Source organism: Watersipora subatra, chromosome 9 (genome assembly GCF_963576615.1).
Source record: "Watersipora subatra chromosome 9, tzWatSuba1.1, whole genome shotgun sequence".
Classification (NCBI taxonomy): Eukaryota; Metazoa; Bryozoa; class Gymnolaemata; order Cheilostomatida; family Watersiporidae; genus Watersipora; species Watersipora subatra.
Genome location: NC_088716.1, coordinates 50,853,870 through 50,867,134, shown reverse-complemented (window position 1 = coordinate 50,867,134; position 13,265 = coordinate 50,853,870). Strand labels below are relative to the sequence as shown.

At 36.1% G+C, this 13,265-nt stretch overlaps 2 protein-coding genes across 2 annotated transcripts in view; both read right to left on the bottom strand.

Moving 5' to 3' along the window:
- Positions 1-672: 672 nt before the first annotated feature.
- LOC137404487 (renalase-like) lies at positions 673-9,124 on the bottom strand. The gene is made up of 7 exons (XM_068090710.1): positions 8,922-9,124; positions 6,154-6,268; positions 5,148-5,293; positions 4,055-4,216; positions 3,064-3,231; positions 2,168-2,343; positions 673-1,054 (listed from the first exon to the last, which is right to left on the bottom strand). The coding sequence occupies exons 1-7, from the start codon at positions 9,034-9,036 to the stop codon at positions 884-886; spliced, it is 1,053 nt and encodes a 350-aa protein (XP_067946811.1). The 5' UTR covers positions 9,037-9,124; the 3' UTR covers positions 673-883.
- Positions 9,125-12,322: 3,198 nt separating this feature from the next.
- The window catches only part of LOC137404705 (uncharacterized), a 71,013-nt gene continuing 70,070 nt past the window's right edge, over positions 12,323-13,265 (bottom strand). The window contains exon 23 of the mRNA XM_068090939.1: positions 12,323-13,258. Coding sequence (XP_067947040.1) covers positions 13,167-13,258 — 92 coding nt within the window. The 3' untranslated portion in view covers positions 12,323-13,166. The remainder of the gene's footprint in view (positions 13,259-13,265) is intronic.

Genomic DNA, 13,265 nt, shown 5'->3' with positions numbered 1-13,265 from the left:
GGATTTAATATCTTTGGATATTAAAATATCCAAAAATCGGAACAGGATATCACCTCGCAAGTACACGATCAGATTTAGAAATTGCCATTTAAAATCCATACTCATGCAAATAATTCCTATTACATCCCCTATATTTATAAGAAGGCATATGCTGATGTGCATAAGAGAAGCTATTTGATAAATGCTAGCTGCTAGCCATCATGCATACACCAAGAAGCGGGCTAATCCTTACTCAGTTGACTAACACTGCTTAAACTCTAGCTGATAATCCCATAACAGACTTCAGTTGAATCTGTGTATTCACCTGCAACACAAGCGATAAGTTCGGTCTATGTAATTCATGTGTCCAATCGTTTTCCTTCATTTTTTACTGATACCAACATGATATTACATACATATACATGCTTTTGTTAAAACAAGAGCATTAAAGCCGCTTTAGAACGATTGGTGGCGGGAACTTACGACATCTTCAACCTTGTTGCAAATTTTTAAGCTTAGCCGCTTAGAAATGATGCATGGCTCATTGGAGTTTTCCATTTCAAAAACATGCAAAAACGGCTAATTTTGAATGTCAATTTTCATTAGAAGAATAAAAAAATTTTATTTACACGATATGCAAAGTTTATTAAATCTGTATTAAATTTTATCAGTTACTTTTAGCTATTGTTAAATCAACTGGACAAACTTGAACAACTTCCTGTAGTGTTTTGCTAATTGATAACGCTCTGACCCAGATAAAAACTTGTTTGGTTTAAAATCATGCAGAATTAACAACCTCAAAACATCCAATGGAGCCATGGCTGTTGGTATGGAAATCTTCACAGGCATGCAGAATGTATTTATTATTAAACTACAGAAAGTTTAAAAAGTCATCCTAAAAATATTATTGTCTCGTTGAACCCTGAAGCGAACTCTCAAGATAGGTCCAGGTTTTTAAAGCACTAGAAATACAACCATCAAGATTGGAGTGCGTAAAGCCATCACCACACAGCAATAGGTTAGAGGTACTTTTAGGGTTAAAGTAACCTGGCTCTCCGTGGATGGCATGATGTACCTAAAATATATATGAGCTGAATATTAGCTCTGTGGTGCATAAAAATGTCATAATCTGCATGTTGTCACAACATAACATACAGATAATACAGCAAATCAAAGTTTACAAATTAAGATTTGTCATTGAGCTCTACACAATGTCAACTGCATATAAATGTAATGTTGAAAAGTGATTTTAATCTAGGTAAGAGAAACGAGGAAAAAATTGCCATGAACTAAAATGTTTTTCTCTAAAACAATCACAGCCTAGTAAAACCAATACTTTCTCGTTTGCCGAAGCCAGCTCAAAATGCTTTTATGTAATGAAATTTAGTGAGTGCATTCGCACCACTTAACAAATACCTGTTGCACAGAGTTTATCTTCAGTATATCTTTACTATAGATATACTGAAGATATACTTTTCTGATAGATCTAGAAAAGTATATCTTTACTATAAAAAGAGCAATGATTGGCTGTCCATGCGTCTCTCTAAAGCCAGTTTTAGAAGTTAGGAAAAACATTGCTCCAACTCATGACATTCAAGTTGATAGACCAATACTCTAACACCTGCACCGATTGACCATGGTCGACTATGGTCATAGTCATAACAACATGTAGATGTATGAGTATGCTAACTGGCAGCAACTTATCTGAGCAGCCGATCATGTTATTGCCTAATAATAAATTGTAATTATTTTTGACAATCATTCTCGTAATAATAACAATGGTTGAACAATAGTTGCTAGCTATGATCAGGCAATGCATTTCTAGGAGCCATTAACTTTGCGAAAGACTAATGACAATCAATCGCATGACCTTTATGTTAGCCGGTTCCATGATTTTACTTAACGCATTAAAGTTCTGAATGTCGCTTGATATGACTGATTTGATGCTGACTTGCTGAATCAGCCACCAAATTTGAATAAAAAATACTAAAACTTCAAATGTTTCAACATGAATCACGGATGTATATATATATTTTGGCATTTGCAGACTGATGTGAAGTGATGCATGAAAACAATTAGCTATAGGTCCAATACCCTAGGCAATTTATGGCACAGAAAGGACAAATAAGAATACAGCTAAAAAATAACTAAACGTTATGAAATGAACATGAACAGCATTCACTCCAACCTGGGAATATCGCCACTTGTGACAGCGCAGCACCTTGCTTTCAGTTGGCAACCATGGTAACACCTGTTGGACATGGGTGAAGATATCTTCAATGAGCCCTGCATCTTCCTTATCTCTCTCCAAGTTTTTCAAGGCATATGGAACACCAGTGTGCACCAATAAAGTACTTGAAGTGGCTAAAACAGCAAGTGTGGCTTGACAATATTTAAAATATTTTCCAAGCACAAAAACTGTCAAACTGTCAAAGCTATCTGCATAGCAAGCTTTGAAGAATCTGTGAGCACCAAAACCATAGTAAGCATTTGAAAGTGAATATACCATTTCAATTGCGAACACCACCAAAGCTACGCAAGTCCAAGTAAAGTTAGCCTGACTTGACAAACTTGTTTTTGCGGAGTTGTCGCCTGTCAAGCGGAGCGAGCAACACAACAGCTTGTCACAATACGCACTGCACCTGATGCATCAGCTGCACTGAAAGGGAGTTGTTCTCTTCCGTCTATGCGGTTTGGCTGCGATGTTATGTCGGTCGCTCCATTGGTAATCTTAACGGATTTCGCCCAAAAATTTATGTAGAAAAAAATAAAAATATTTTGTCTTATTTTGTTCTACATAGATTTTTGGGCTAAATCCGCTATGATTAAAAGGAGTGACTGACATAACATCGCAGCCAAGCCGTATAGACGGAAGCGAACAACTCCCTTTCAGTGCAGCTGATGCATCGGGTGCAGTGCGTATTGTGACAAGCTGTTGTGTTGCTCGCTCCACTCGACGGGGGACAACTCCGTAAAGTAGTAAAGTTAACACATAGCTTAAAGAGTGGTACGAGCAGCAATAGTGGGAGATGAATGCGATCACAAGAACATGGAAGATAACGTGAAGACGAGCACTGCACTTACCCAGACCTCTCTTTTTGGAATCAATACAGATGAACCTGACACAAGGATTGTCAGTCACGTAGAGACCAGTCCAACTTACTGGGGGTGTGAAACCTGCAGGCAATTTGACGGCAAGAGCAAATCTGGAAGAGTAGGAGACGCCTTCTAGTAGAGATTTCTCAGTTGAATCTATTCAATAAACGCTCACGACCTTCAAAATTCACAGCTACAACTCAACTAGCTAGGTGAGTCTCCTTAACAACTGTTTTTACAGGGTTTTGTGGCAAGCTACATGAACCCATCAGATGAGGGTTGTCATGATAACCAGCTGAGATTCCCTGTGATAGCTTTATTAACGAGTTGCTTGATGATTTAGCCAGAATTTCTTTTAATATGAATAGATAACAATTTACATAAAAGTTGCCCATTCTTATATCGCTGCCTGCCTGTTTTAGCACTTATCTACAGGTGCCTATTGATTGTCGGGATGACTAGGTACTGATGAGTTTGATGTGAACACAACTACAATTTATTCTGTCAAACAAAGTTACTTAGACCATAGTAGCCAGTCTTGATAAGCACATTCATTGAAACCCTTAGCTATAACATCAGAGACCATGATACAAGTGCACTAACCTGCCCTAGTTATTTGCCCAATAAAAAAAAACTACCAAAAAAAACTTGGTAACAAGTTATCAGTGAACCAAGGAAGCCAAGGATTTTTCAATAAGTCAAATCGGCCTGCTGCTTTTGGATTTGCATTTCACCAAGTCTAAACCGCATCCTGTCAAAAGTATGAATAAAATATGAACTGTTATGAAGGGATTCCATGTAAACTGATTATGAGGCACTAGATCTCCTGCAAATAGCACAATTAACCTGATAGGAATTTAATAACTGTTTGGTGTCTAAATCAGGAGTTATCTAACCTTTCTATGAGACTTACACTCATGCATGACTTACAGCGGTGTGCATTTTTAACCACTGTTGTACTATTAAGTTATATGCATACCCAATAAGGAGTCGATACCAGATAGGGCGAGTATCTGTGGTGCAGGAATGGTTAGAATCACATAGTCAAAGAGGGCACTGTTACCAGTGTTAGCAGTAGCCATCAGCCCATTGCTGTCAAGTCTGATGCTGTCTAGCCTTGTCTTCACGCAGAGCTCTGCTCCTGTGGAATCACAATATACACCATCTAATATTCAATCACTTATTTGAATGTGCAGTATTGACCTAATGCACTGCGAGTTAAATGTAGGGTATCTCTACTAAAGATGTACTAAATATCAACTGCAGACCACTTCCAGAACCTTGCCTAATCCTTTTGGTCCTATTTGCGTCTCTCAGCCTAGCAGTAAGTACTACATAATCAAAAGCATAGCATATCCTAGTTTAGCCACAAAAACAGTCAATAAGAAACATACAACAATATCATATAAAATAAAGAGCATCATTGCACTATCCAAGCTCGTCTATCTATATATATATTTCTCAAAGTATGTCTGTGTGTATGTGTGTCCCTCCAGCTATAGCTATTATTAGAATAGCCTAGCTGGACAATGCTTACGCAGCGTAATGGCGTATGCCGTTAGAAGCCTAGCCTTACTGGAATTTTCCATCGGCAATGTGCCAGGCTAAGAGCTTGAAAGTTACAGTTGCTTGACAAAGTTTGTAAACCTTGACAGTTGTTTTTATTTTTCTCCTAATCTATTTCAACTACACAAAACACTTCTCTCCATAATATGTAGTTTGAAAGATAGAATGGCAAATGTTGTTATATGTTAAATACAAATCAATTTTCTGTCCAAAGACTTTTTTATTACCCGGGCAACGCCGGGTAGCGCAGCTAGTATACATATATGTATGAGATGCTACCAATTACATGGGCTCTACAGCATTATTATATCATTGAAGGATGTCATGAAATGATTAAGTAGAATACACTGCCTTATATCCCGTTCCACACACCCAACACAGGGCTATTAAAAACAAATCGTGCATCAAAATTATGTACCGAAACAATCTTCAATCCACAGTTTCACTCCAGCGATTCAACAACCTTCATAGAGGTAATTCAAGAATAGAAAGAGTTGTCTGCTTACCGGACTGTGCAACAAAATGTTTTGCTATGGCACTCAGTCCTTTGCTACTAATGTAGTGCTGAGTGGGTGAAGCATCAGGAAGGGCTCCCTCCACTTCTCCAGTCATTCTTGTAAGAACTGAAGACGACTTCAAGTCTTCATAAAAGCTTAAAACGAAAGCAGCGGAATGACTAGTTAAGTTGGAGTAATAAGTTTTCATCAGCACCAATGCACATCTCTATTTATAAAGTGTGTGTGTGTGTGTGTGTGTGTGTGTGGTGAGCGTTAGTCTGTATAAACACCATGCCTTCACATATTTCTGGCCGATTTCATCCAAAATTCACATGATATGCTCCGCGACTTCCGCGAGGTCACTAAAAATTAGTGGTGTTAAAACTCCATCTGGATCTCGAGAACTGGCTTCACACACACCCATTTGCGGGAGGAACTCATTGGAAATTAAATAAATCGTGGGCATGGCCGAGCGCACTGCTAGTATCACCTAATATAGCCAAAGAACCATATCAAGAGTTGGGAGATGTGCCAAGCACACATGGCATACAATAAGACACTGGTTCTTTTGGCAGAGCTTTATAAAGCATTGATGATGCAATGAACCTTAAAAACAGGACAGACTCATCCAAATTTATTAACTTAGCAGACACCCATCAGCTTACCATAACTCATGAGATATTCAGACAGCAAAGCGGATAAAATAAAAACAAAATTTCACTTCTTATCAATTCTTAAACTAGGCCTACTTTCTTTATAGTAGGCTGGAGTTATTCTGTAGATCAAAGTTTTAGCACTCTTCCACAGGTGCTTATCGAATGTCAGGATGACTATTTATTGATGTTTGATGTGAACACAGCTACAATTTATTCTCAGTCAAACAAAGTTACTACTGTGGAGATATAAGATTCAATAACACATAACTTGTATGTGTTGGTGTCTACATAATTGTATTGTCCTGTTACCCTTATTACAAAAAGTTTAAAAATAATCTCAGTGCATCGAACTCACGTACTCCGCATGAGCCTGCTGGTATTTTTCAACATTGCTGATATACTGAGCACCGATATCCAGAGAACAGGACTCGCCCAGGCTGTCAGCAGGAAACCTTGACGTAGCCATTCGCCCACCTACAATAAAGTGACCCTTAACAAATTAGTTTGGTTTTTTGAAATTTGTGTTTCAAATCGACTAACAAAACTCTGTTGTGAAAATACAATATAACAAGCATAAAACTTAATACATTTCAATTTGCATAGCATAACTTCAATTCTACTTATTATTTGTTGCAATAATTTCTCTTAGCTCGTATCTACATGCATAATAGTAATTTTCACACAGTCCCTGTTGAGATCTGGGCAAATATGAGCGCAGTGGATACTAGAATTTTTAATAATTCAATATTGTTAAAAACTAGGGCCTTCAGAGTACTAGACATTGGCTTAAAATTAAAAATTTGTTCATTGAGTAATATACCAACATCAGCCTACTTTCTTCTCCCTCTTTGACTAACTCTTTAACAGAAAATATTACCTTCTGTACTTCTGCCACAACTTGCTATTCTTACGGAATAACAAGTTATTACAGAAAAAATGTTTAGATCCCTTTTATTTAATTTATGTACAGCCTTTAATTTAGCACCTTTCCAATTTACATAATTAGCCTATAATACATATATACAATATAAATATTAGGCAAAAACCTATTATTAAGTCGAAGCTGTTGTGACACTTACCATCATTTATTTTTCCAATCTATAACTGTTGTACATTAAGACACCATAATACAGACATTCCTTCCTGCTTTTTATTGCTTTCTATGTATGTTGAACCTTTTTTTCTTGTGATAGTTCATAGAATTATGAGCTTGTTATGTGTTTTTAGAAGAATTTGGTTCCATACAGTTTTTCTGCATTCTTCTGAATTTGGTTTATTTTTAATAAGTTTTATTTTTAGTTAGTTTGAATCTTACTCTATTTTAGGCTATGTTCAGTTTGTGTGCTTTTTCTTAGGCAGTATCAACTAATTGATTATTATTGGTTGAGGTACTAGTAAAAGTGCTAAGTGATAATCAATTGACAATATTTGCCTCTAAAAATGCATGTTTATCTTTACAAGTACAGCACCTTAAATATGCAAACTAACAGCGTTCTGAAATGGTAATAATGGATGCAAAAGATCAAACATATCCAACGAATGTTACAACCATGGTAACCATGGTAACCATCGATGCTCTTTACCCAGTTTTATGTGAACCTGCCTGAGTAAGATGAACAAAAGGGAATGAGTAATATGAAACTTTTTATTTGTATAAATGTTTGGTATAGCATTTGGTATGTTGAAATATTTAGGCTATGATGTATTATTGGTGCAGAGCGAATTCGCTAGACAGGGCTCAGTTGTGAATATGCTGGGGATCTGAGAGGACAGTTTTATGTAGTTTTGTCTTGGTGGATGTGGAAAAATTATGTTATGCATAATTAATCTGTATTCACACACAACATCAATGTTGAATTTGCTTTGTCATTTCATTCTATTTTGACGATGTTCAGTTTATGTAATTTTGCTTCGTCATGGTAACTAATTTGATTATTATTGGTTCAAGTACTAGTGAAGGTGTTAAGCCATTAAAAGCAATACTGATATTTACCAGTAAAATGTACTTCTTTATTCTATAAGTACATCAATTAAAGTACACAACTAACAAAATTCTAAACAATAATATTAATGACAAAAAGTTAAAATAGCCAATAAAAGTTACACCCTTACTCAAACGGCCAACCATGTTTGCTTGCTCGGTTTGTACGGCTGCGAGTTTCAATAGTCAAACGAGAGTTATGGCAGTCCTTATGTATAGAGGTTCGGTAGTTGAGATAAGGAACTAGAAGTGAATCAGCTGATGATGGAGAAGGAGGCTCCATAGGTAGAGGGAAGAGATAGAGGCTCCAGAGGCAGAGGAAAGAGAGAGGGAGGCTCCAGAGGCAGAGGAACACGCCTCAGCAAGCAGAGAAGACCTTGAAAAGTAGAGATATATGGATCGACTTGGTAGATAAACAGACCCTGAGTCGTTGGAGCTGTTCTCTTTTATAGATGTCTCTGTTAGCTTGTGAGAAGGTGTTTAGGCGATCAGGTTCTGTTCTTTATGTTGCAGAGAGTTGGAAATTGAGTGAACTTGTCTTAAGTACGTTATGGGAGTGTAATGATTGAGAATGATGACTAACTCCAAGTGTCTTGGTCGATATATTTTAATGGTTTTCTGGCATGTCAATTGATGTCTCTTTCCTCATGGGCTACTTCCACAGGAGGTTTTTGAGCTGCTTGTTGATGTGACAAGTATAAGATGACTGTTTTTATTGCTCGCCCTCTAATGTATTAAGTGTCAATGTCATGTTCATTGGAATGCCGCATATGTCGCCGGTGTTTAGGGGGTGTTTAGTCGTTTATCCATTACGCTATCTGCTTTGGCTAATACTTCTATACATTAGTTTCCCAGCCAACTAGCGCAAAACGTTTTGGTTATGCAAATGTGTGTGTACATAATAAATGTATATAATTAATGGATTTTACATTAACAAACACGAGCGAAACAAAGAATGATGCAGTCGGAAAGGCTTTCAGAACTGCCCTTCATAACTGCACGTCCATTTCTCAGCCGTATTTTATAGTTTATGCTAAAAAGTATCACAACATCATGATGCAACTGTAAACAACAGTGCAATAAGCATAAGTGATACAGTACACAGTTAGCCTAATTACATGCATTTTGCGAATCTAAACAACTTACCACAACCGGCAGATTTCTCCCAAATAGTCAAAGCTATTTCACGAGAGCTGCATTTTTTGATAATGTGTGCAAGAGCAGACCCAGTACAACCTGCACCGATAATGAGAATTTTCATTTTAAAATGTTAGTTGTTTATCTTTTAATACGTTTATTGTGGCTTGAAAAATTATATAAAAACAGGCACTTTCGCTTCGATTGTAGCCTTCGTTAGAGCGTTATCGTAAAGATAAAATCCTCAGGCTGAAAGTTGTAAAACCATTCACATCGTATCTTACTCTGAGCACGTAGATTCTAAGCTATGACACCGTTTTCATGTGATTGGCCAATATATAAAAATGTAATTGTCTATTGGCTTACAACCCGAAGCACAAACTGTTGACAAAAGCAACAGATTAAGAGAAGTCAACTCCTCGCATAGATTTGTGTAAATGTGTGAGTAGAATTTACCTACCTATATAACAGCATACATGTAATTTTTTACAGGTTCTTTCTGCAATTACATCTAATGCCTATATAACTACTACACCTAAAAAGTTCAGTTTGCAGATAAAACTGATAAGATAACTAATAATATACAAATACCGCAGCAAAATGAAAAAATCAGTAACAACTTTCTATTTAATTTGATATTGTAAGAGTGGAAAACTGTAATTACACAGGTTATACTAGCTTTTTGAAATTAGTTTAAATCATGAGCGGCACTCACTGAATTAGCTATATATTCCTTGACATCCCGTATCTAAACCAACTTAAGGACCTTGAAAGGTTTGATAGAGTGTACAGGAATATACATGTAATTAGCACTTTCCATCTTGCGTTTTGCTCAGATTATATTGTCTTGCAAAAGGTTCATGCTTACCCACGGTACAACAAGTTTGAAGAAAGCCAATCGGCTTTTAGTAACCGTAGTGATTAATGAACCGGTATTGATCAGAGTGGTAGTATCACTACGAGCTCCTTAGATGCTTTACCTCTTTAGTTTCCTTTAAAAAGCCTGAAGTTAAACCTCGCAGAAAATACATTTTACAGCTACAATCTAGCAGTCTTGGCATGGAACACTCAGAAACTAATAATCCTTTTTTTAGGTAGATGTGAGATTGCTATGAAACCTCTAAGTGTTAGATGACCCAAGTGAGTAACTGCATTTAGTATAACCACTAAATAAAAACTACTTTTTATAAAACAAAATATTATTTCTACTGTTGAGTCCGTACAATACAATGATGAAACTTGGTGAATAAGCTACACTGTGTATGTCCATTACTCACTCAAGCACCAAACTCAGCCATTGTCGAGCAACCCTGGTTTTATGCGTTTTTTAAAGTAAAGCAACGATAAAAAATATTTTTCTTGATGATTACTTGAGTAATCTATTTCTATGTATAATTTCAATTTTTGCACTGGGTTTTTAAAATTTTAATGCTATATATGATCAGTCTAAGTATTTACTGCTTTGTTTGGGCTCTGAAAAAAAAGAAATAAAATACGATGCATTCTTTTCAAAATATTTGTTTCAAATAGGAGAATTCGGACACATGCAATGAATACTTTTACCAATTTATTTGGTAGAGTAAAGGTAGATATACAGGTTTTAACTTTATATAACTGTATTTAACAAATAAATTATATATCTAATGCAAAAAGTCAGCCTTGGATTGGCTAAATTCATAGCCACATCACATCTCAGTAACATTAACAGTACATTTCTTTTAAAGTAAAACTGCATTGAGTCTTGACAAAACGCCTAATAGCCAGCATATACAATAACAATGTTGGTCAAATGTGTGGAAGGATTAATATAAAAATCCTGCATAGGCTGCTCAGAATACGTATATTAATCCTTTCACACATCTGACAAACATCGTTTTCAATTTCGTGACTCTAACATACTACATCCACCATCATGTTTTAGTTTATGAACATCGTATTAATACAACCTTCAATTCACTATCTCAACTCCTTTGCAATATTATTAGATTATCAACTTTTAAAACACATTTGATCTGTTCAACTCCCTCAATCATTCCTGGTTTCGGTGTTTTCATTTTTTTCAGTAAGTAATGAAAAACATCCTTTTGTTGATTACTAAAGCCAATAAAAGTTATACAACACTCAGTTACAGAGAAAAACTGTAATATCTGGTGATTACAAAACTCCAATATACAATCTCTTTAATCCAAAACAAGCTTGGGATACAACTATTGACCTTTGATAAAATGGATAAAGGAATGGTACGGAGTAATCTACCTTCTATAGTTACAGAGATTCTACTGTGTTGAGGTCAGTCACAAAACTTATTCACAAGATATTACAATTTATTTAAACTTTTCACATGTAAACAAAAAGTCAACAGACGTTGACCATATCCACTACACTTTTCAATGTTTCTGTTTGTGTTGACAAAGACAACTTGGGATACACTGTACCGCACTTTCATTGCTGGAGAGCGTGTTTCTTTGTATCAATCAAGCCATTTAAAAACTACAAAGTGAGTTTCATGATTCATTATATTGGAATAACTTTGGAAATAGAACAGAAAAATACTAAAGCTTGCTCTGTAAAATCCAAACAAAATACATTAAAATACAGAAATCAGCAAAAGCAAACAACTTGAATCGTAACCTAAAATATGACTACATGTATTAGGATCATATATGATATCTAAATGTGTAACATAATCACTTCGGTTCATTTTTTTTTCTAATTCGATCAGTTTTAATTATTTCTAATTAACTGCCATAATAGTAAGAAATATAGCCAATATAATAGATGCAACAGACTCTATAAACAGCCTGCTGAGGAGATAATAACAGAAAGTTTTGATTATTTCTTACTAGCCAGAGACGGATATCTGAGCCAATCCCGTTCTACTTAAGTGAAATATAGCTTCAGCTATGTTCACCCTATCTTTTTGTAAATAAAACCTTCAAAGGCTAATTGGGTTTTCGACACGTCAAACACAACACGCCACATCAACAAATGATGAGCCTGTCACTTATGCTTTCATATACAGTACATGAATGACATGCCTAACCATTCAAATGTTTAGCCGTGTAAGCGTTATGAACGCCCAAGATAAGTGCAACAGACTGACAGATTTTACCAATCTGAGAGGTTTACAGCACATTTTGATTTTCAAAAGGACTCTACAAAAGAGACAACAGGAATGCTGTCCTGAACTGTGAAGATACCATGAAAGATAAGCACAGCTTTCAATAGTTTTGACAGCAATGAGGCATCATAAACAGCAACTGCTTAAATGAATGCTTGTCATTTCTACATTTCTTTGAATCAGCAGACTACTTGCTGCTGCATGAATGTAATTAATATGCATGACCTCAAAATTAAGAATACAATCAATCTCTTTGCGGATCTCATGCCAGACATGCCAACAAAAAACCCAAATGTGACATTATATAGTAGATGTCACTCCGGACATAACTAACAAAATCCAAAGATGACATTGTATAGCAGGTGTCACTCCAGACATAACCAACAAAACCCAAAGATGACATTGTATAGCAATTGAAAAATTAGTATTCTGAGGAAGTAGGAGCTATTTCTAAGCTCTATCAAAAACCTCACCAAATACTACCATAGCAACGCTAGATCACCAGAAACTCTTAGGACTCTAGAAGTTTAGGCCTTTTATATCTCTTAAAAAAAAACACAACTCCTATAAAAGACAACTCCCACGATTATGTGTTACATATTTAGTAACAAGTGTTTCGTAGCCTTAAGTTTTAGGTTGCCACTCATTTGCCCAACTGCCTATAAAGGTCTAGTTGAATTAGCAAGGAGGTTTAGGACAGTACACAAAACTGTATACATTATGCAGCAGAGGACATGTATGACTGCGGAGAAAATCAATTCTACAATAGTTCGAATCTGTCGTAGAAGTGACCACCACAGTAAAAGGCCTAGCGAACATGTTTAATATTTTTGTAAAGGCAGTTTTGAATTGCCAGAAACAGGCCACAGACATACAAGAGAGGACAACTACTCGTAGCCTCCACAGCAGGCAGACAACTTAATAGTTATTCAACCATTTTGGGCGACTAAAATGGTTTAATTGAAGTCCTCGGGATACCAGCATGATGCAATCTAATAAGACTTATTCAGTAATGACTAAACAATTAATAGTGAATGAGAAGACAATAACACTCATGACACACATCTCTGATGTGTATCATTGATATCCATCTATATCAATAATGGATATCAGGGGTTGGCAACAGTATACGCTTAAGATACGAGGTACTGAGAGCATCTTCTGAAGAACTCCTCGCTTTCCCTTTTGCTTTTAGAACAAACAGAGATCATCGAACAGCCAATCTCTACAAA